Source organism: Artemia sp. Qi Xiang Cuo, chromosome 20 (assembly GCF_049724085.1).
Source record: "Artemia sp. Qi Xiang Cuo chromosome 20, ASM4972408v1, whole genome shotgun sequence".
Taxonomy (NCBI): Eukaryota; Metazoa; Arthropoda; class Branchiopoda; order Anostraca; family Artemiidae; genus Artemia; species Artemia sp. Qi Xiang Cuo.
This window is the reverse complement of record NC_142813.1, coordinates 22,711,962-22,737,785: the sequence shown is the minus strand read 5'-3', so window position 1 is coordinate 22,737,785 and position 25,824 is coordinate 22,711,962. Positions and strand designations below refer to the sequence as shown.

The 25,824-nt window shown below is 35.7% G+C and overlaps 1 protein-coding gene across 1 annotated transcript in view; it reads left to right on the top strand.

Annotated features, from left to right (window-relative positions):
- Window positions 1–2,193: 2,193 nt before the first annotated feature.
- LOC148940014 (sorbitol dehydrogenase-like) overlaps window positions 2,194–25,824 on the top strand; it is a 185,923-nt gene continuing 162,292 nt past the window's right edge. Inside the window, exons 1-2 of the mRNA XM_089106249.1 lie at window positions 2,194–2,261; window positions 6,104–6,137. Of these exons, the coding sequence (XP_088962375.1) occupies window positions 2,211–2,261; window positions 6,104–6,137 (85 nt within the window). The 5' untranslated portion in view covers window positions 2,194–2,210. The remainder of the gene's footprint in view (window positions 2,262–6,103; window positions 6,138–25,824) is intronic.

Sequence of the window (25,824 nt, the reverse complement as noted above, 5' to 3'; positions counted from 1 at the left end):
AACTAAGGTTTTTCGTAAATGTAAATTTGGGGGATAATTTTTTCGGTCTGAAAATATCAAAAGGCCCTAACAGGTCGAATTCTGCTTCGAATGAGTCCTCATTCAACCGGATCCGTTGCCAACTATGGCCTGTAGGCGTGGATAAGAAAAAAAAAGAAATGATGATGAATTTTCAGTGGCTATATTTGTTTTTTTGAAAACAGGGAAGGAGTGATCGGATTGAGCTGAAATTTCGAGGATAAGCTTCCGGGCCCTAGGAAAGCTTAAGCTCTAAATTTCAGCCCAATCGGACAACGTTAAAGGGGGCTGTGGTGGGAGGGTCCAAACTTCCGGCCCAGTTTACCCCATGAAGATAAAGTCGGAGGAGGATGAAATTTTGCAAGTATCTTAGTTTGAGCTTGGGCTACAAAATGCGATTACTGCCGTCTCTCTGCGACCTCTAGGACCTGAAATCGCTTAACATTGTGGTGGGTCGCCTCTTTATAGAGGCACAAGTGTGCCTCCTTGATTAGTAAAGATGGTGGGAGCAGTGAAGATGTTAAAAATAGAATAGCCAAGGCTCAGGGTGTTTTTTCACAGTTAAAAAATGTCTGGAAGAATAGGAAGATAAGTCTGCAAACCAAGATTAGAATATTAGAAGCTACAGTGATGACAGATGTCAAATATGGCTCTGAAGCATGGACGCTCCGAAAAGCGGATGAAGATTTGCTAGATGTTTTCCAGAAAAATTGCTTAAGGATTGTTCTAGGTACCCGGCTGACTGACCGTGTTTCAAACAATAGGCTATACGAAAAATGTGGTTCAATACCGCTCTCTAGGGCTAAAATGAAAGAAAGGTTGAGGTGGTTAGAGCACGTTGTGCGGAGGAAGGATGACAGATTGCCGAAGATTGTTCTTTTCGGCCAACCATCTAGGGCTAAACGGAAGGCAGGTCGTCCCCGTCTGGGGTGGGAGGACGTCATAAAGAAAGATTTAAAGGAAATGGGAACTTCGTGGGCGGGTGTAAAAAGGGAGGCTTTGAATAGATTGGGGTGGCGGAGGAGCGTGCGTGGCTGTGTTGGCCTCAAGCGGCTTGGTGCTGCGGTGAGTTGTTAGTAGTAGTAGTAGTAGTATTGGTCTTCTGGAAATAGAGCCTGAAAATGGGCCAACAATTGTTATTGATTGGCTGGAGCTTATATCTGTAACTGTTTAGCCCAAGCGTACCTAAAGGCACAAAAACCGATATTGATTCGCTCCAGAATAGAGACCGAAAAAGAGCAAATGGTTTTGTTTCCAAACACATTGAATTACATCCGTGAGTCCCTAAGTAAAGAAAACCTTAATGTATAAAGAGGTTTTCAAGTTCAAGGCACGGCCCCCGAAATCTGGCCCGAAAACTATTTACTGATCAAAATTATAGAATCAAGCAAACAAAACCTAACACTAACAAGAATAGTATTATTGTCCCTTAATCCCTATAAAGCCTAGAGTGTTACTGGCATTTCATAAAATTGATCTGTATTTCAAATACCGTTTTTGATTTATCTTAGCATTAACATCTACAAAAATAATAGAATAAATCACAATGCTAATCAAGGTTTACGAATAAAAGCTATCAAAATATTTAAAAAAATCCAGAGATAAAGACCAAAACTTCAAGCAAAGATGCAGATTTAAAAATTACTGCCGCGTCAGGTGTACAACCGATTGTAATCTATACAAAACTTTTCACGTTACAATTCAATGTACGTGATACTATGAGATTCTCTTTTTAGACTGAGTAATAATTAGCTAACATAATCATTTTTTTTATTCAGATTGGAAATATGGGAATTTTTCAGCTTTTTAGTTAAAAGGCTGATTTTAACTTGTTGTTCTGTCGATAAGTTAGGCTATGTCGACTGGTAATGCCCACAGATTCGCTAGAAATATCGCTTTTAGTTGCCCTTGATCAAAGACATGTTGCTTGCTCTAGTCTTCGTACAAGCTTGTTTTTTTTCAAACTTTAATTGTTGAAATTGTCTTTGTACAGAATATGCTTTGATTTTGCATTGAAAATTTCAAAGACTTGGGGCATACCTGAAATTAATCGATGGTTTTTTACTCTTGCTATCGAGAAATTAAATTCAGTGTTTGAAACAAACAGAAGCTTCAAAAATTATCCTTATCATTCTCGAGAGTGTCTTCTTATCAGTTTATTTGTTTTAGTTTCACTTTGGCAGTTTTCAGGGATGGAGGAGAATTTAGCTGCTGTTCTTTATAAAGCTCGTGATCTTAGATTGGTTAGTTGTACGTTTCTGCTAAATATAGGGTAGTGCAAAGGAATTTTGACAGGAGGCAAATCCCGTCGTTCGATCATCGTGGTGATCCAAAGCATAATCGTATACAAACCTTCCTAAATCCTAAGTAGCGTGAGATACTACCTAAATTAACTTACTTCATATGACCCCAGAACTCTCCATCCCACAACTAAGTATCACCATAAAATTAATTTATGCAGAATAAGGATGGTACAAAATACTTCTAATTGTATATTTCAATTCACCGTGAAAATTTACAATAGAAGTAGAAAGTAAGTGTCAGCAGGCAGAAACTGTGATCCACTGTGCGACCAATGCAAGCCTAGGGTTTGAGATATGTCTACTAAATTTCCTAAAGCGTTCATTAACATTTTATACCAGCCGCTTCCGTCAGGTCAAATTTGGAAAGTTTAAAAGTGAAAAGAAGATATAAAATAGCTATATTTCTCATTTTCAAGGAAATTTAAATATATTAGCGTCTGCTTTACCCTTTTTAAAAATCTTTTGACGCATCTGTTTTTGGTGATTTTATACTCAACCATATCCTCAGGCCAGGATTTACCAATAGGTCCACTAGGTCCGGGCCTAGGGGTTCTAGGGGATTCTAGGGGAGGCAATAAATTATTACTAAGTGATTTTTTTTATAAAAAAAAGGACTAATGCGGTTTATCGTCAAAGTGCCAGGTGCACACCGCCAGGTGCCAAAAACGACCTCGACCCCATTGGCGGATTTCGAAAGTTTGGCAGAAAGTTGGAGAGCTGCTGGCTCCGGTTTGCGGAAGAGCTGGCACAAGATCGCGACAAATGGGAGTCAATTATCCGTAGTTTTCTAGATACCGGGTGAGGCGTCCACGTCTGGTCCCGCAACAAGTATATATATATATATATATATATATATATATATATATATATATATATATATATATATATATATATATATATATATATATATATATATATATATATATATATATATATATATATATATATATATATATATATATATATATATATATATATATATATATATAGATGCAGGAATGCAATTCAACCAAGGAGGCAGCAGCCCCCAAGTAAATCATCGCTGTTGGCTACTTTTCCTGTGGGATAATGGAGGACTCCACAGTGAATGCATACAGAGTTGAAGGGTCCCAATGACTTGTAAATAACCTTTGCGTAGTTTATGGCATCTTTGTAGGTTTTTACTGGGTTTTATGCCATCATCTCTTGGCATCGAAGATTGTGATGGTGCTGTCCATCTAACATAATTTTTTTTTCGGTACTTGTGTACATAATGGTGCACACTCGAGAAGTGAAGTTAGATCAATCCAAATGAAATATACCAAGATATAATGAAAATATAATACTTTAGAAACAAATTTGGGCCACATATCTGCACATTAGGGGGGGGGGGTAAAGTATAGTGGATCTCCATGCAAAATGTGTTAGCTACAATTATTCTGCATATCAGGAAGTAAGAATAGTTTTCCAACTTCGCGCTGTCCAAATATTTTACCCTCACCCCCCCCCCCTAATCTGCATAGCCTATATATAGCCCAAATTATATAAGTCCAAAGTTTTCCGTCACTCGTCTCTTGTTTTTCACTGAGCGTAAGCTAATTGTCTCTTAATACAGACAGATAAAACCTTTTTTACTTCTGCAGTTTCATTTTTGACTCGTTGTGATTCTCGCTGTCCTATGACAGCACAGTTCTTTGTTCTTCACCGTCATTTTTTGCACTCTTGATACTTCCTTTAGCGTGTTTGCTATCCCTACAATTCTTTGTTCTTATCTTCTAATTATGTTCTTATCTGTCGTATATCTTCTAATGTTTTAACCACAAATTTCTCTGTTTTCATTTTCATTCTGATTAATTTTGATCCTCATTGTAGCGTGTCTTGTAACCGCATATTCTTTTTTTGTTCATCGATCTTGTTTTTGAGTTGCTGTGACTCTTGCTGCCACTTAACTTTTAACTTGCATATTTCTATATTCTTTAATTTCGTTTTTGTCTTTTTGTAATTGTTGGTTTTGCTAATATTTTAACTGCATATATCTTTGATCATTATTTTCGTTTTTCATTGCTTCAGATATTTTTTTAGTACCTTTTACCTTAGTTGCTTGGATTGATCTTGATACTTTTGATGGTCTAGGTTGTTCATTTTGAGCTTACGGTTTTGTCCTCTTCTGTTCTTTTTTTTTTACATCTTTTTGTGCTTTCATTAAGTTACGTTTGTATCCCCTACATATTATGAAACTGCTGAAAATGCCTTTTGAAATTTACATCACCGAATATGGGCACATGAATTTACATATTTCTAAATTTTTGTTCTTCAAATGCTTCTAAAACGGTTTTAAAATCTATTTTACTTGTGTCTTTACTTTCAGTCAACCTGAGCGCTAAACTCTTTAGTCTATCCTGATTTATTAATGACATCGCATAATTTCTTTCATTGGCTTCACCCTAAAAAATTATCTTTTTCAGAAGCAACGCTTACTGGAATTGTTAAGAACATTTCACAATTTCGAAAATCAATTGTTCATTTTCACGGCGGAACGGGGCCCTTTCAAAAGTGTGGCCCGAATGGGGCCAATCGTTCCAATCATCCTTTTTCCAGCTCTGCTTTCAGACTGTAAAAATATAATCATGTAGCCTCCCAGTTTCAGAGCCCATTCTGCCGCCGCGGCAACGTGCATGTGGCCCATATGGGAGCAGCTATAAAATATTGCAAACTTACGAGTCAGCTATCAGCAAGGAGTCCAGTCTATCTTTTATTGGTCGGAGGGGTAATTTAAGCCCCAAACAGTGCATTTATAGGCCCAAGCTTCAATATTTTGACGTAAGGTACTTCAGATAAATATAAGGTGTAAGGGGAGTTTGCCCCTCTTCCAATCGTTATTTCATTTAGAGGAATATATTAAAATAAACGTGCGATATGGATCCTGAACGGGTAAGAATTCCCTCTTTTGTTGAAAATAGTAGACTTGAACCGAAAACGGTAGTTGTTAAGCATTAAAGGATTGTTACAAAAATAATCTGACCTTTAGTGTAAACAGTGTTTTATGGGGGGAGTGGAAATAGCCTCCTTCGTATGTAGGAAAACGTTATATTTTCATTAAAAGCAAATAGACCTAAATAAACCTTCATTATCGAAGCATCGCTATACAAAAAAAAATTGCATACAGAGAGGGGGTAGGAAGACGGTAACTCCCTCTCCCCTATATATAGAATAGCTCTGAATATAAATCTACAAGTTAACACATGTTTTTTAATTAAGTAGCAACCTTTTTCAGCTGGCAGTAAAGTATAACGTTAAACTTAACGCTAACAAAATTTCTTCCAAATCTAAGGAGAATGGTAGCCCCTTTAATTGCCTGCTTCGCACGCGGAAGGTCGATTTTTTAAGCAGTCTTTGGAGAATAAAAGGGCTGGTTGATTTGTATTTATTTTAAACTATATCATTTTTGTTCAAATATTTTGGAAGGTAATCCGCAAACAAAGCATTTGCAATTACCAACTGAGTATATTAGTTTTCTAAAATGTTTTTAGTGTAGCATCAGTCAAACTTTGTAGCTAAGAGTGGGGAGTCAAAAAGATGGTAGCCCCTTCATAAATGACATTAGTTACGTTGTTTTTAAGTTAAAACGTCACCCTTTACCTTAATTTGAACAAAAAATATCATTCAATCTGCGCAGGAATTAAAACTCTAAGCTTCGGTGCTTCAATTTATAGTTTAGAAATTAAAAATCATTTCTGTAATGCCATGTTTTTTAAAAGAAAATTCTTGACAATTTATTCTAATTTTATTTTTCCATTTTTTAGGAGACAAGGCCTATTCCAGAACCTCTGGATAATGGTGAGTTTACCCAATGCATATTACATGATGTTTAAAAAGTTTTTCTTGATTAAAAAATGACTTTTATCTGCTTGTAAAATATACATTTAAGATTGGTTCCAAGATGTACAAAATATGTCACAGTCTTTGCTCTGGGTTTCAGTAATGTGGCCTTAGATGAGCAGCTTAAATTCTTCAGAGGTGACCCGCTTGCTCCAAGGCACAGTTCACGGAGAGACATTGCGCTTCATATGCAGTGTGCTTGCCGGGATTATTAAGACAGGAGACAAATACAGATTTAAGCCGGTTCAGCCCCACCTGTTGCAGTTTCTAAGAATTAATCGCAAGCTTCATATCTATCATTTTGTTTTTCCTTTTTTTTTTGCAAACAAGCTGCACAATGTCTAAACAAGGGTGGTTGTTATGTTGTAAACATATTTAATGTGTGTTAAGCAGCTTTACAAATGCTTTTTTAAAATATTTTTCACTTATTTAAAGCTGTTGTGTAGCTCCTCTCATCAATAATCTCTTCAAATTTATTTCAAAATCAAAATGAAAGAGCTGAGGTATGGTAGGACCACTACTAAGGGTATTAAAAAAGCACACAACCAATATTGTTGTCTGAAATCGTTCCACAAACCTTGGTGCAATTGGATTTGTTACATCTCTTCTTTTTTAATGTCGCATTAAGCTGGTGTGGTGAAAACAAACAAAAACAAAAAATTTACAGCAAGTGAAAAAAAATAAAAGGACAGACTTACCCTTTAGTAAGTAAGTCAAGCGTCCAGTAAGTTAGGAAAATAGAAGTCACTAGTATAAATAGAAGAAAAGCGATTTAAAAGAAGTGATTAAAAAAAATTCAATTGAATAAAAGGAGGATTAATTTCAAGTCTAGTACGATATATCAACTAAAAGTCATTACTGTCACATATACATGTTAAAAAAACTAAACAAACAAGTTCAGAGACCCTGCCACCTGCACCGAGTTTTCTTAGTTTCTTTTTCATTTCTATGTGTAGGCGGCCGGTCTTTGAACTTGTTTTTTAAGTTTACTGAACATGTATATGAGACGGTAGTGATGTTTAGTTTATGTACTAGACTTGAAATTAATCCTCGGTTTATTCTACTGAATGGTTTTTTTTTCCCTTTTACTTTGAAAAACAAACCTGGTTGCGTTAGATTTCCATGTTGCCCATTTGATTTAATGACTGATTCAGCACAAGCTTACTATTTCTTTGATTTATCTGTTACCAGCTCCGGCGTCGTTGGCGCTGTTGGTAGCGTTTTTTAGTCATATGGTTGAAAGGAAAATCATTTTCTGGGTCCAATGATTGCCATAGTGGATGTCTATAAAAGAAAAGAAGAAATGTTTCAGTAAAAATCTCTCGAAAATGAAAATTATTTATTCACCAAATAATGTGTTTTAGATCTGTCACAAGTGATTTATATTGCAAAAGTGGCTGCAGAATAATTTTTCACATTGAACTCGAATGCTCTTAGAGTTATCCAATAATAAATTATTCTGTGTACTTTGGTAGAAAGTTACAGAAATTGCCTGGGTAGTAGCGTTTCATTTATTAATTGATTTATTTTTAATACAAATTCATTATATTAGATGGTATCTAATTTGAATTAGATAGCAATGAAGATCCATCACCAATTTTAGGTTGCTAGGATGCCAAGTAAAACAAAGTATAATAAATAATTTCTTAGACTACACTGCTTTTCTATTTACGAAAAATTAAGCAAAAACAAACCGGTTTTAATTTCAATAAAGCAGTTAAACAAAAATAAATAAAAACAAATCAACACTCTAATTAAAAAATATTCTGAATATTTCGGCCCCACGGGCGGGAGCCTTTCTCAACGGGAAAAAAAGAAAAAAACGAAAAAACGAATTATATTTTTCGTAGGCTATATAAAAAACTCTTCTTTTAAGAAAAGAATTCTTAAAAGATAAACTTAAAAATATTGAAATATCAAATGAATCTAGATTGTTTAATTTTGGTATAAAATCAATGTATATGCATATACCTCTTGATAAATCTCTTAGTGATTTATCCAAAAAACTTGATGAACATAAAAATGAAATAGAAGAATTATCTGCAGAAATTGAAATATAAACTATATTAAATTAGCAGGTATACTAATTATTTCACGTTTAGAGACAACTGTTACCGTCAAATTAGGGGATTAACAATGGGAGGGCCCTTAAGTCTGTTGTTAGCAAATATTTATGTAGAGTATGTAGAAACTTAAACTATTAAAATATATTTTTTAAAGCGAAATTTTGGGGCAGATATATGGATGATGTTTTAGTTATTTGGAATTATGGGGAATCAGAAATTGAAGGTTTTCTGAAACATTAAATAATTTAGGAGAGGAATTCGTTTTTACAATTGAAAAAGAAACAGAAAATAAGTTACTGTGTCTGGATATTTGGATCGATAGAAATATTAATGATTTAGCGTTTTCAATTTACCGTAAACCAACTAACAAGAACCGTTATTTGTCTTTACCATCAGATCATCCGATCCAAGTTAAAAGGGGTGTAGTTATTTCTTTAGTTGATAGGGTTTTTAAATTAGCATCACCAGAATACATGAGTGGTGAACTATTTCTATTAAGGATATTCTAGTAGGTAATGGATATTCCTTGAAAATATGATTTCTCAAATACTCGAAAAAAGGAAAAAAAAAGTTAATGGAAAGTAGTAACCTATTGCACAGTTTCAACAGTACATTTCAACCGTACATTTCAAGCGTACATTCAAGCGTACATTCACGCCTAATCTAGGTGCTTATTTCAAGCGTACATTCAGGCCTAATCTAGGTGCTGATTTCAAGCGTACATTCACGCCTAACCTAGGTGCTGATTTGAACGATACATTCAACTATACATTCACGCCTACAAGAATATGGTAAAAAGTTTAATAGATTGAAAACCTACATGAAAATATACACATGAATTGCGCAAGGAAAAGCCATGGCTGAGACACTACACTCACGCGTGAATATTTTAAACTTGGCAATGTATAATGTAGTCAAACATGTTTTGAGAGTTTGGTCGTAATAACATAATTTAAAGCAAATAGGTTTTTTTCTGTTTTTGTTGTCAATTGCACAATGAATGTACGTCATGAATTCACGTGTATATTCTTAAAAAAAACAAAACTGGTATGATATAAAGTGGTCATACATGTTTTGGGGGCACGCACAAAATTATGTAACTCAACATCCGTTTTTTATTCGTCCTTGAAAAACTGTATAAAATGTTCATGCATTCAATTTTCATTATGTTTTAACATATTAAACATAGTACACTACATATTATTAACTTTGAAAACAACGGATTTTTCAATTGTCAATGTTAGTACAGCTTATTGGATTTCTTAATTTATTTCCAGATTAAAAACATTTACCAGTGAATTCAAATTTCAAAAGAACTTAGCCCTCCTCCTCTCCAACACTACAAAATCTTAAAATAAAATGAGCATATTAGATAGAAATCAATAAGTATGCTTTTTTCTATTATGTAATTAAAATCTCTCCTCCCAAGCAATGTTTACAAGTTTTAATTGTTTTGAAAAACAGTTCTTTTTTATTCAAAAATGTCCTTTTTCCAATCGTGCGTTTAAAATGTGATGTCTTTTTCCGGTTTGAATGAAAAGCTTCGGTGTTACAAAGAGAGTGACAGTTTTGGGACTCAAATTTCACACGCTATTGCTATCATAAATTAATGGCATATGCTTCATGAATTAGCAACAAGGATGTTCCGTGACAAAGAGAGAAAATCGTATTATAGTCTAATTAAAGGAAATATATTTTATTTTCAATTGTATTCCATGATTAAGAAGGTTTTAAGATGTGAAAAAAAAGCTTTATAGTTTAGTTTTAACGGAAATGGCATATTTTCGTTCCAAAGCTCGGCTTTTTCAGGGCTTGAGTTACACGGGAGTTGAGTTGCACGAGGGTTCAGTTGCACGGGGGTTCGGTTACATGCGGATTCAGTTACAGGGGGTTTAGTTAAATGTGGTTGAGTTGCATAGTCTCGTTGGAAAAAATTGGAGTTCATACTTAAAAAGTTCTATTAAGAGCTATTGCTATGGAAATGGCTTATTTTTATCGAAACTAGGCTTTTCTGATTGAAGATACACATTTGAATCAGAAAATGTGAAAATGTACACAATTGAAACAGAGAAGTGTGTTTTGACGATATTTTCTATAATTTCGTCTGAAAAATAGGAGTTCACACTTAAAAAGTTCTATTAAGAGCTATTTTTATGGAAATGGTTCATTTTTGAACCAAAACTACGCTTTTCTGACTGAAGATATACATTATAATCAGAGAAATGTGTTTTGATAGTACTTTCTATAGTCTCGTTTGAAAAAAATTGAAGTTCATACTTAAACAGTTCTAATAATGGCTATTGCCATTGAAATGGCTCATTTTTGAATAGAAACTACGCTTTTCTAACTGAAGGTATACATTATAATCAGAGAAATTTGTTTCGATAGTATTTTCTATATTTTCGTTGGAAGAAATTGGAGTTCATACTTAAACAGTTCTATTAAGAGCTATTGCTATGGAAATGGTTCATTTTTGAACAAAAACTACGCTTTTCTGATTGAAGATATACATTATAATCAGAGAATTGTGTATCGATAGTATTTTCTATAGTCTCGCTGGAAAAAATTAGAGTTCATACTTAAACAGTTCTATTAAGAGCTATTGCTACGGAATTGGCTTATTTCGTTCCAAAGTTGCGCTTTTTCATAACTAAAGGTTCACATCTGACCCAGCGAAATGTATTTTCTATAATTTTCTCACAAAAAACTAGTGTTTACGGTCAAAAAAGCTTTATAGTTTAGTTTTTACGGAAATGGCTTATTTTCGTTCCAAAGCTGGGCTTTTTCATAAATTATATTATGGGGGGGGTGTTTTTGAAATCCCCCTTCCCTTCAAACTCAAAATTTTCCAAAATTTTACTTTGAAAGCCTGTCCTTTCAAATGTGTCTAAAGTGCTAAGCTCTAGAGCAACATAAACACCAGAATAAAGTTCGGAGGGTAATTTATCTTTAAAAGAGGGCTTATTATTATTTCATTACTACATTTTACTTCTTTTTTAAGGATGTGGAGATGGATTCATGCACTCACCACCCATCCGAAAAGAGCCCAAGATGTGACGATATCACATCGATGCAAGCTGCAAGATAATCAATCATCAGATATGCTGGCTCACTTACAAGTTCCCTGGACCAGCCAGGAGCCTCTCAAGCCAGTGTCAGCTCTGCACAAACCTCTATGCAACCTGACAGAAAATTCTAGATAGAATGGATAGATTCTCATAATGCATCAGCCTCATCTAGTCAATATCGGGGGTCACCCCCTATCAAGCATTGCCGGGCCCTTCACGACCAATGCAATGCGAGAATGATGTGGTCCCCACAGCTCTAGACATGCAAGCTGCAAATTCAAATATTATTCAAATATTATTTCTCGCTAATGATTCTTTTTCCCAAGTCAATTTGAAGGAGTGTGTGTGTGAGCGGTACATGTGCCGCTTATTTTTCTGTATACCTGATAATTCAATAACGTCGTAATGATTGTTGTATGTGTGTGTGTGTGTGTGTGTGTATGTGTGTGTGTGTGTGTGTTTACGGTGCATGCGCCGCGTATACTCGATAATTCATTGAGATACTATAATTAATATTGCAAATTCAATAACGGCATAATGATTTTTGTATATGTGTGTCTGTGTGTGTGTCTGTGTGTGTGTGCGGTGCATGCGCCGCATCTACTCGATAATTCATTGAGATATTGTAAATTCAATAGCAATATAATGATTTTCACTATTTTATTTTGTTTTTGTGTCTATGTTACTAACAAAATTTGTAATTTATTATGCATTTGTTCTGTAAATAATGCTTTAAGCAAAAAAGTATTTAGTTTAAATAATTCTAGGAGGAATTGAGTTTTATGGATGGTATGGAAAAAAAATGAACATGATTTTTCAACTTTATGAAATAATGCTTATTTCACATAGAAAATAAAACCTTTTTTCTATAGATGAATGATATAGCACCGCCATTGGGTGATGAGACATCAGCATTTACTAGACCAATTCTATCACCACCAACGGAGTTCGGTGACGAACCTAGATTAGTTCTGGATAATATGGAATGCCATAGGGGTTTCCTTAATGATATTTTTGAGGAAATGGCTAGTTTAGACGACTTAACTTGTGATATTGACATACTTGATGATCTGGAGTAGACGTATGGTTTTATGCGTTAGCGTTTAGGGGGTGCTGCTAGCGCAACTGAATCAGATCCTCATAAAGAAATTCCGAAACAGGACAATACAGGCTGGCTCGATCAATTGTCCCCAAACACCTTGGAATATGTGCTATCAGGCTTAGGGGACCTCAAGCCATCTCCAACCAATGTAATTGAACAGACTGGGGATGGTGCTATTGACAATTCTGTGTCACCCCCCACCATTCCGCTTAATGATATAGCTAATACTAGTAGTAGTAATGCAACGACACCAGTACCCCCTCTTCCAGTTTTTTTTCTGTCCAACTCTGCCTTGCACCACACAAAGGTCTACAGTGCCAAATTCGGTGATCCCTTCAACTCTCTAGTGTTGGGGTATATAATAACAGATCCCTCGGCCATTACAAATTTATATAATAATACTAGTCGAACCTTTCTTCAACAACAGTTGGGGGGGTGGGGGTGGGGGTCAGTTTAAAAGCATCAATAGCACTAAAAATATTTTTTTAAATGAAAATGCGTGTGAGATGTATTCGAAATACTTGCACACAGAGATGTTGGAAATTCGCCCGCATTTATAAAATTTTGGGGAGGTTTTTCTAAATTGGGTTAATAGTATTCAAAGTAAGTGGTAATACTATACCGAGGGGGATAGTGGATCTTTGGTTTTATTTATTGAAAGTTTAAATTCTAATATTTGGAGATTTAAAAAGATGTTATGGTACGAGGGGGGAGTGGGCCAAGGGCTATTAAACTAAAGTGTCATTAAGATTTAGAGGGATGTAAGGGGATACAACGAATATGTTTCAATACGAGGCTGCAGTGTTTCAAGTATGCATTTTTAATTGAAGCACATAGGCCTCTGAAAATATACACATCTAAGAAAAAGTTGGATGAAACTACGTAAGGAGGTTTCAAAACTCCCCAATGCAGATTGTAAATGTATAATTTGTCAATTCTCCATGACCCTAAAAGGAATAGATATTTTTGAGTGGGCTAATGCACATTTAAAGATTGGTGTCACAGTGTTACAGTATGAAACAGAATTTGAAGAGGGTCAGCGTTTCGATAAGAAGGGTATATTATTTCCAGTTTGGGCTCCTGCAATTGATTTAAGAGAACGCTGTGATTGGCTTCTATACACTCCAACCACAGACTATAATTTAATTGATCGTTTCGATCTAACTGCAGATATCCTTAGGGTTATATGTGAGGGTAAACATTGGCGTGGTGTGTTTTATTACAGTCCAACATGCGTCTCAAGATTTCACTCTGATTCAAAGTTAAAGCATTACATGAAACACTGTAAACGTCATGGATACCAGGCTGTGGAGACGGTCAGTGGAGATAGAGTGATCTTACGTTTTACACATTTTCAAAACACGCTCCTGCAGAGCAATAAGATTGCTTTGGACTGCGAAGCGAAGCTGGCAGACGTGTGCGATCCGTCAAATTCAAATCGTGTTAAAATACATGAAGCCATGGGGGTCTTTTACGCTCATGCGCAACGAGACTACAAAAATACCATGCAAGTACTGGTTGAGGTGGAGACTTTTAGTGACTAGGAAGACTTCCTGCGCTCGGAATTGGTTAGTTTAATAATAATAGCAAATGGTGCCATTTTGTGCCTTTTTTACACAACCTTTCCTATTCTCTTATCACCAGATGACAGATCGGCTATTAAAAATCGTAAAATGTGTTGGGTTTGCAAGGGGGAATTTGATGATGGTGTTGGGACTGGTGGGAGGAGGAAGGTGATCGACCATGATCATTTGTGGCAGGAAATTACATCGGGAGGGAGTAGCTTTAGAGGGGTAGCACACCAGTCATGCAATTTAAACGTTAGACAACAATATTTCATACCTGTTTTTATACACAATTCCAATTACGACTTAAAGTTTGTTCTACCGGCGTTGGCCCGCATTGCCAAGGGTGCAGTTGTAGATGACGCATGGATAGATGGTTCTTTATCATATAATATCATACCGAAATCATCGGAGAAGCTACTGCTTCTAGAATTCATGTGGAAAACAGTTGACAAGGGTAACACGTGCCTGAATAAAATCCGTTTTTTAGACTCTTTCAGCTTCTTCCCCATATCTGTAAGTCAATTGATTCAGGTACAGAAAAGTGACAATTTTGATAGCTTCCCCCTCCTCAAACAGCGCTTCCCCGATGATGAAGTGTATGATTTATTAACCTGTAAGGGTATATATCCATGTGATTATTACAACTCTGGCTCGAGGCTAGATGAGGTGTCACTACCGCCCATTGAAGCTTTTTACAATTCTCTTACTGAGAGTGAGTGCACCACTGGTGACTACGAATTTGCTAAGAGGGTTTTGACAAAAGGTGGGTGTAGAAATGGGTGGGATTACTGTAAACTATACATGACCAGTGATGTACTGACTCTCCTGGACATTGTGCGCAAAAATACGGATAAAATCTATAGGGAATTCGGGTTGGATTTAGGTTATTATTTTTCCACTCCTCATTTGGTGATGGACTTGATACTTAAAATCAGCAAAGAAGAAATAGGTCTGATCACCGATGTGGATCAGCATCTGTTTGTAGAGAGATCAATGAGGGGTTGGTATGTTTTTCACGGAGATCGTATCATGAAAACTGATCCGAGTGGACAGCACACCGATAAAAAGTCGGACGCAGTTTTTTTGGATATGAATTCTCTTTACCCATCGGCAATGTCTCACTACTGTTTGCCGTGTGGCAATTATAAATGGCTTGACAATCCCTGTTCTTCGAATTTCCCCGACATTGCCAGTGTTGAGGAGCATGGGGCACAGGGATGGTTTTTTGAAATTGACGGTGATATACCCATGGAAAGCCATGACTCGGTAAAAGACTTTGTTTTTCCGTGCATAAATAGACCGGTGGGTAGGGACTCTGAGCCCCTACAATTTATCTTTAGTAGAGGATGGGAGTTTTCACTGGGTACCTTCAAAACAAAAACTAGTTGCCAACCTCAATCCAAAACAGAATATCGTTGCTCATAATGTGCTATTGAAATGGATGTTGTCCAATTGTTTCAAAGTAACAAAGACTTATAGAGCCCTCCAATTTCATCAAAAGTCTTTCATTAAACCTTTATTGACACCTTTGTCAGTAAGCGATCACAAGCGAAAACTAAAGTTGAAAAAGAAGTCTATAAACTCATTTTGAACTCAGCTTTCGGTAAAATGTGCGAGCGCGTACGAAACCTAAGTCGATGTGACATTGTAACCAATCCCAAAGATTGTGCTCGAATCATTGCGGATCCAAACTTCACATCGTTCACAATCATAGACTCTGATATGGTGCTCCTACACCGTAAGAAAAGAAGCATTGTATTAAATAAAAATATTGCAGGCGGAAGTGCAATAACTGAAATATAAAAGGAACTCAAGTTGTCATTTTATTATAATGTATGCAAGGTACAGTGGCCGATTGAGGGACAAGTTCAAGTGCATTACGGGGACACTGATTCACTCCTGTTAAAAGTCAAAATTGAAAATCTATTGAATGATTTGGAAAATGGGGAGTACATTAACTCACGAATAGACTACACCAACTGGGACGAATCCCTCTACCCAGAGCTAGTGAAACGTCAGGTTTCAAATCAATTGTTAATGCTAAAATCTGAAACGGGTAGCGATCTTATATCCAGTGGTGTGTTTCCTGGTCCGAAGGTATACTGTGTGGAAACGCACAGCAAGGATATCAAACAAGTTTGCAAGGGGTACCTAAACACTTTGTAAAAAATAATTTCGACATGAGTTTGCATAGAAAATGTGTGGAACGTATTTTAACGCCAAGAGTGAAAGTCTTGGCCATTCGCTCTTTACAATTTAGAAACTACGCAGTTCGAGTTGAGAAAAACGCCATGTCTGCCATATCGGACAAAGTCTATGTACTTGAGCATGGTGTGAAGGCACTACCACACGGTCATTATTTAATTTCAGACCGAATTGAATGTGTATATTGAAGAAAAAAACTCGGTCTAGAAAAATTAACTTAAATTCATTTAAAAAAAAGTATAAATTGGGAGGGAGGGTTTTTTGGGTAATGGAGTGTTTTTTTTTAATTCTTTTTAATTCTTTTTTTTTCTATTTCACAAATAATTTTAATGCGTGTGTGTGTGTGTGTGCAAGGCAGATCAATTCCCACTATTCAATGCCAGCCCCGGCCCGGGCCCGCCGCAGCGTGCCCCCCTTCCCGGTCACGCGGCGTCCGAAGCTTCCCGGCCCGCTACAGCGGGCGCCCGGCCACCACCGTGGCTATCCCCGGGGGGGAGGGGGGATCCCAAAATTTAAAATGTTGTAAAAAAAGTGATATTATTTCATGTGCTTTATTCTAATAAATGTTGTATTTTTTCTATAAATAAAAAAAAAACTGTATTTATTTAAGTGTTTTATTTTTTTCTCTGTGCCTATGTAAATGTAGTATTTTTTATTATAAATAAATTTAAAAAAATGTGTTCATTTAAGTGTTTTTTCTATGTGCACATGTAAATGTTGTATTTCTTATTATAAATAAATTAAAAAAGTGTATTTTTTCATGTTTAATGTGCTTTCATGTTCAATGTAATATTTTTTTTTTAAGTATTGTTACTTTTTTATGCATATAATAAAAGAAAATATGATTCTTTATTCGTCTTCTTCTTCTTCTCATTCTTGAACGGAGTAGTAATAGGGAAATTATTTAGTCATTAGACAGCCAAAGTCTACAGTTAGTTGTGTAGTTGAACTGTTGAAGGGGACCTGTAGAAATTTAAAACACCATTTAGATCATTTCTGTGTGGACCGTAGATGTCACGCGACACGTAACTCTCGAATAAAGTATTCAAAAAATGCGATAAAATGTTAGTTGAAAAATAGAAAAAAATCTACTATTGTTAATGTATGTGGCAGGGGTCATGTGAAAATATGAAAACAATTGCCTCGTCAGGATTGGTGCAGATACAAATGATGCAGGGACTTGATGTTTTCAGCCTTATCGAACCAAACTCTTGGCTTATCATTGATGATCTGGCTGAATCTGTCGAACAATGGTCCCAGGAAATGCTACAACTGTTCACTCTTCGCTCTCATCATGAAAAGATTTCCATTACTCTGGTTCTACACAATCTCTTTCATCAGAGCAAATGTATGCGAACACTTGCATTGAACTGCACCTACTATATCATCTACAGAGTTGTTCGTGATTCCAGCTCACTAATAACTCTCAATAAGCAAATCTATCCAGGTGCACCCAAATTTCTGCTCTCAGCATACAATCAGGCAACTAATAAACCCTACGGCTACATCCTATTAGATCTTAATCAAAATACACCCGAGGATTTGCGTGCAGTCACAGATATTTTTGACAATGAAATTACAGTATATCTCCCTGTGAACACTAAAAAGACCTATTAGTTGCTATCATGACACTGAAGAAACTACATGAAAATATACATTTGTTTTCAGTTCTAAGCAGTTCAAAACCCTCGCTTAGGAAAGCCATACTCAAACATGGTATTGACAATGATTTCATTAATCTAATATCTGAACTTTGTTTAAATTTGATCGAGGGTAATGTTCAACTGCCAGAAGTAGTTAAGCAACAGGCAAAGCAACATCGTTCCATTGTGCGTACATTGGCATGTAAAAAGAAAGGAAAGAATTTTAAAAAGAAACGACTTCTTCAGGCGGGCGGTAGCTTTTTCAAACTTTTACTGCCGATAATCGCAGGACCTGTAAACAGTTTTCTCTAGAGAGAGAATGGCAAAACCCTATAAATTGACTCCAATAGAACTCGCTCTCTCACCCGTGGAACACTTTGAGAACAATCTGAGTAAATTCCTTGACAATGAGAATATTGAGGATGATAAAAAACTGCTTTTACTTCAAGATGCAGTTCGCCGAATGGACAAACATAAGCCTATCATGTGAAGGCCACTGCTGCTGCTGCTGCTATTGACCACAAAAAAGAATCATCTCCTCAGGAGTCTGCTGCTGCTGGAACACAATTAAAGATGGAGGAATTGGATTCAATTGTAATGAAAATTGGAAATCTAATGCCCCACTCATATCTGGAACAAAGTAAACGACTCCTAACCTATCTCATGGAAAGTGGTCAAGATCATATTCAAGTTGAGAACAATGGGAAAGGGATTATAATTCAGGGCAAGAGCTATAATCTACTTGATTTAATCTATGATATGGTTACAAATCGTAAAGGACTATTATCATTTGACGCTCATCTATACAACTTTCTAAATACATTAAACTTCCCCAAAAGTCTTAGTAGCAACAGACAAATTCTAAAAAAATTAAATGAACATGCATCAACATCAACAACAACAACACAAACACAACATGAAGAAGAAGAAGAAGAAGATTTTAAATCAACCTTGGAAAATACTTGCAGACCTAGTTACAAAAGCTTCACCAAGGTGGTAAGGAAAAATTGAAAATTTATTATGTCTTCATCATCCTCCAGCATAGAATACGGTAGCGGACGTTAAACAACGAGTTTACGTTCAAAATGGTTAAAGTTCTGAATGGTGTTTATGAAGATACTGGTGAGGCAGGGATTCTAAGTCCCTCAACCACTCTTTCGAAAGTCACTAGTGTTCACACTGAAAGTATACAAGACTATCTACAAAATGAATCAATTTACACTCTACATAGAAGTCGTAGACTTCGTGGCAATCAATATCGAAAAACTAAAGCCTTTTACACATCATATATACTGCAATTATACCTCCTGAATCTAGATGAGATTCAACAACGTCACAATACATCCTAAAAATTCATTCTTCTTGGAATCAGTGTTTATAGTCGTTATGCAAATGCAATTCCATTGCGATCAAAGAGAGGCATTGAAGTTGCTCAGGCCATTGAAAGTGTTCTCGAACAGGATTCGTATAAAAAAATTCAAACGGATCGCGGTAATGAATTTGTTAATCCTCATGTTGCAAAAGTACTAGACAAATAGATTACACTGCTCTATCATAGTCATAGTCCTATAAAGGCTGGATTGGCCGAACGATTGATAAGAACTATTCGACTTTTAATTTCAAGATATTGCACATTGAAAAATACACCGGCTTTTATTCATGATTTAGATAAAATCATGTTGATTTATAATCAACGATCTCATCGATCATTGTCCAACTCTACACCAACGGAAGTTCATCATTCTGATCATGATACAATTGACACCTTTCTTAAACAGTATTCCAATGAATCGTTTGTCAACAACAAAAATAAATTCAATTTTGGTGAGACTTTCTGAATTAATGGGACAACCAATTTTTTTGAAAAGGGTAATTACTTTTGTTCCACTAAACTTTTTAAAGTGGCAAAAACACTAGACAATAAACCCATAACTTATCTTCTTCGTGATATCAAAGATGAAGAGATTCTCGGTGGCTTTTATGACTATGAACTACAAAAAGTTAAAAATAATAGTGAAATCTATCAAATTGAAAAGATATTAAAGACACGTACTCGCAGGAGTAAGAAACAGTTACTTGTTCGGTGGCTAGAATACAACTCTAATTTTGATTCCTGGATCAGTGTTGAAGATATTGACAATGCCCAATGATTTCTATTTAACTTTTATGTCTATCATTTTTGATCCTCGCAACAATGACTTGAATATAACAATTGATCTTTGGACAAAACTCTCTCCTGCCATCATATTTTACAGTGCATATGAAGTGGCTCTTGTCGACTGTATTCTAAGAAATACCTATGACATCCTGAGAAAGGATCGTATGTATGATATAAAAGTTATACCACTCGACTGGACATTCTTTGTCGACTATGAATGGGCTTAAGCACTTAAATATAACGAATATCCATATGCTAAATTGAAATATATTGAATATGATAATATGACAGATTTGTGTTGTACAATCAATAGAAAAATCTCATATCGTAGAAATGGTAAATTCCATTTTAATTATTCATTGGAACATGATAGGATTTACATTAACTCACCTGTTGACACTGAAATAATTATTATCGATGATAATCTGAGAAACGTTCTTGGCTTTAAACTGAATATGACCAATGGGAGAAATGCTGGCACCGTTTACGGGATGGTTCAAGTTATTTTTGCTGATTATCATCCTGGTTTTGCCTCGGACTCATGCATATTTCTCTATGCATCCTTTGTGCAAACATTGAGCGTCGGTAACTCAAATGTCCCCCACCTACGTTTTCTTGAACGAAAAACATCTCATGAACTTGTTCATCACTGTAATATAAAGCCTATTCAGTATGATATTGTAAACACTTCGTATTTGGAACTCTGTCAGTTAACACTAAGAACTGAATTGGGTGATCCTCTAGAAATAACAAAAGGCTTAGCAGTGATTACATGTAATTTTCGACCCATTGTTGGCGATAGCACAATCACCTAAAATGAAAAATAGGAGAATTCCATTTGTTTGTCCCGATATCGATTGCTATGTTGGTGCTTTGAGTCCACGTCAAATAGGCAATGGATTGGACTACTACAAGGGGCGTACTACAATGTCTGGTTATGGTCTTGGTAGCTGGTTTGCTAGGCTATTTCGTTCTGCACTACCCCTTGCCAGAAAATATCTTTTACCTGCTGCATCGAATTTTGCTGCCTCCACACTACAGGACTGGGGGTCGGGCAAGAATTTCAAGGAGAGTTTTAAGGAAAATATTAGATCTTCAGCAAGAACCACTGGTGAGCAACTAAAATCTCGACAAAATGGGGAGGGATTGAAAAGGATGTGTGCGTCATTCACTCATCAGTCTCCACCCAGGCGGGAAGTGAAGGATATCAACAAAAACTTTGAGGACTAAAACGAAATAAAGCAGTAAGCAGAAGAAGAAGAAAAAGATTTTTAGATCAAAGAAGGATTTCTTCTCTTAAGATGAGTTATCTCCCCCACAAGGAAGCTTAAGCATCATTTAGTTCCTCATTTAATCTATTCAAAGCCCAAAATTTTGATTCCAGTGTCAAGAATGGCCACTGTGAGCAATTCCATCCCCAACAACCCCTCTTAGAAACCATGTACTTTCAAGTATTTTCCAATGAAGACTATTTCATTGATTTGTCATCAACATTTATTGATTTAAATGTTGCGGTGAAGAAAAAGTCAGATAATACAACTTCAAATGCCGGCGATGGTCTCTCTTGCGAGATCTGTATTCTTCACAACCTATTCAAACAAATTAATGTATTTATTAATTGTACTTTGGTGAGCACTAGCAATAATTTATCGAACTATACAAGCTATATACAATTTATGATGATGGCACCAAAGGCATACAAGGAGTTAAGAGTACAATCATTGGGCTATGAATATCAATCAGGTGTTGATACTGACGTTGAGTTGACTACTGCAGTGACACAGGACTATCATCTGGTTGAAAAGTTAAATCATGAGACAATCAATATATCCTAATGGTTACCCCCCAATGTCAAGATTGACATAAAGTTACAGCTGGCCCCATCGAATTTCATTTTGAGAAAAACACTTCCCGCAGCACCCGATGCAAATGTCATTATCACATCGGCAATTCTCCATTTCCGAAAACAACAGGTTATGAGCTCTGCTGCATTGGCAGTGGAAAAGCTAAGAGCCAATGGCGACACCATTAAACTTCTTGTCCCCCATACGATCACCAATCAACGTCACATTGCCACCGGCTCTCGTAGCTATAGCGATTCATCATTTATCAATGGAGAAATCCCATCAAAATTGTCTTTGGCCTTTGTAAAGAGTGGCAGTGCCGTTGGATCCTGGACTGAATCCCCCCATGATTTTAATTTTTTCGGTCTATGTAGCCTTGTGTGCAAAGTGGATGGTATTTCACTGTACGCTCTATCTTTTGACAAAAAATCCTATAGAACTCTGTACGAGTTAACCATGCAATCCCTAGATCATGACTCTCAACTATTTGAAAATGGAATAACCGATTCAATGTTTTCAAAAAATCATGGGATAATTGTTTTGGACTTGTCGGGGACCCAGGATATGAGCATAGTGCGAAGAGGGAATGTACATTTTGAATGTACATTTGCCGATGCTCTGACTGAGAGTATCCCGCTAATATCACTGAGTCAATTTGAAACCTATTGGGAAATCACGCCCGATGGCAGTGTTCTATTAAACCTAGTATTATGAGCCAGACTCACATAATACATTTAATTAGTATGAACTCATATAGGACCCTATAATACCCCGATCGTGTACCTTCGAAAGTCATTGAAAAAATTCCAAATTTCAGCGAGTCCCTAAACATTAGCGTTGGTTGATCTACGAAATAAAGTAACGGTCACTTGCGAGATACCTTTAAAACAGCAACTTCAATTGAATTTTTTGATCCGCCTGGTTTACCGTATAAATTCTACACGCCTTACATCAGCAACTTTATTGAAAGCAGTGGGAAAACCATTATTCAAAATCAACGAAGAGTACAGGATTTAACTACTAAGACATCTGGATTTCACGCACTACTTTATCTTTGGCTCAGATGTCGTTGCTATACCTATATGCGTGTTGTCGACATCTGCGTCGGCTTACATCGACTTTAAGACATTATGGTTTAGAACAAAGTTACCAATATATATAATTATGATTAGAGTGCGTTACAAATCCAAATGTGTAAAGATGTCTTGGGAATTCTTTATTAATAAAAATTATATACATGATAAAACGACTTTTCTACTCTTTAGATTTCATCTTCTACTAGGTATAGGTATTTGTCGACAACAACTAGTGCAGGTAGATTATCTGAATTCACAGTGTACTGATCCTGATGTACTGCAATGTCAGGGTCACATTTTCTACAATAGAGTGTAACTTCACTCTTGTCATATCTCTTTGTATAGTCAATGATACTATTCTCATTCATTCTATACAATTCACATGTTTCAATTTGCTTATTTGAAGCAATTTCACAAACAGTGTCCTCAAGCGTCGAATCACATTCCGTCACAGCCAAATAAAACTCTGTGGGGTTATAATCATTACACCCATTATCTTCACAACTATGACGTAGAAAATATATTATTTTGCTTTTTCAACAGCTGAAATTCTAACCCGCCTCCTCCTCCCAGAGCATTCTTAAACGACGACGATGCCAATCTCGTAGTAATAAACTAAAATCACGCTTAGGATTCTTTCAAATTATAGCTGGCTCTGTATTCTCCCACTGATTATATTTATCATAATGGCAATTGGAGCATATATTGCCTCTAGGATGAGAGTAAAACACCTCTTCATGACAGGTATTACAACCTTTAGTCTGTACAGCAAATCTTCTATGCAATTTACACGGGTTGCATAATCTAAACTTTTCATCATACTCATCAATCATTGTGCAATTCTCACATGATGACCAGCTGCCCAGTTTGTACATACATAGGGGACATGTATGGAACATTTTTTTATGTGTTGACACTCTCACTGCCACAATGAAACTGAGCTAGCAACAACATAATTTGTCTGAGATAGAGAGAGGAGTAAATCATCCTTGAGCACTATCTTTCTCATGAAAAAAAAAGTCCTAAATTTCAAAACTAATGTTTAAAGCATATCCACAATATCATTCTGCCGTGTCATGATCAATATATCAATAAATTGTGTAAATGCATTTGGACCACGACGTAGAAGCTTCATACAATAGTCTAATGATGGAGGTTCAGTTTTCATTATATCGACAAGCAATCCCCGAGAAAACATCTTCCTTTGAATAGACAGCTCTAGAAAATTGTCTTGTAGAATCAAACGTTTTTCCATAAACACTAGATTCCTCATGATTTGCTCTTTCTCAAATCTATTCATTTTTTAGTCCTAACACTCTCACAACCAACTTCAGACTAACCAGAATTTCTTTTTGTACTCTAGAAAGCATACGCCAGTCTACTATAACAAGTAAAATACCTTTGATTCAGAAACGATTTTATTGAGCTTAATTACAATAATGGTATTTAGTTATATATTTTGTCCTCTTCAATTTATTTCGATATCACTTCTAATGCTGACCGAAGGTTAGTTAAGTGGAGAATATTCAAGTTTTTTTGAAAACATATTTGCTCCTCACGTATAAACTTGCTTAATGATATCACTTATCTAGCATACATACTGTCCCATTTAAGACATTGTCAACAGCCAGCGGTTATTTCCAAATCCACATTGGGTACTCCTATATCATTGCTGCTATTTCTTGCTCCATCAGTAATCTCCAATAATGTAAATGTACCACTCATTTTTCTCTGATATTACCTTCTCAAATGAAGTATTCTCTCTGTATTCAATTCTCTTGCTAATATGAATCGTAATGAAAACAATTCCTTTTATTCAAATCCCAACCACAAATCAAGTTATCGTATATGGAACAACCTCTGATTGGCTCCTACAAAATGTCTACGTCAAACGATACATTCATTATGCAATTCTTATCAAAAACAAAAACCTTGGCAGCTTTTCAAAATGTTCACGTGCAAATACAGTGTCAAAGGCATGGGTTTTTCTTGCGCAATTCCAATGTATATTTTCATGTAGGTTTTCAATCTATTACACTTTTGACCATATTTTTGTTGGGTTGAATGTACGGTTGAAATGTACGGTTGAAATGTACTGTTGAAACTGTGCAATAGGTTACTACTATGGAACCGGTAATATTAGAAGAAGATGGATGAACTCAAGAAACAAATTACATAACGTTGCCTTATATCCCAATTATGTCACAAAAATTAAGAAGAGAATTTAAAAAATATATAATATAAAAACAGCATTTAAATCAGGACAAACTATAAGCTCTTTGCTAATTAATGGAAAAGACAAGGTACCAAGAAACATACAAATGGGAGTATGCAAAATTCCATGCTCTTGTGGTAAATTCCATTTATTTTATCTGATAAGACAAAAATTGTAAATACGTCTGTAGGACTTTTATAAAGTTTCAGAGAAATCATAGAAAAACAAACATATATGGGGGTATTAGTATCAACAGAGGTGAAGGTGAGTTGAGGATAAATTTAATTTTTAATAGTTTAATTAAAAATAAGGTAAAATATTCAACAGTAGTGATTTACATAATTGTCCTGAAACAAATTATAACATAGCGAACAAACGTCAGAATGAGGTAAAAGCTGGGAAAAGTCAGCGGACTGCAGCTAAAGTAGCAAACAAAAAAATCCATTCAATTTATAATTCATGAATTGGTTGATTAACCTTCGAGATTTAGTTAGGGGTGATGACCTGGGGTTAGGTGACCTTCTTTGTTAGTTCAAGTAAATTATAGTCTTCACTTTTAATAGATTCCTATAATAAACTGAATGTTAAGAGGAGAGCATCCCATGGTTTTACTATAGACATTCGCTTTTGTTTCTTGTGTTATAACTTCAATGCTAGAAGTTTGTTTATGGTGTGAGTTGTTTCTTATTTATCTTCGTGT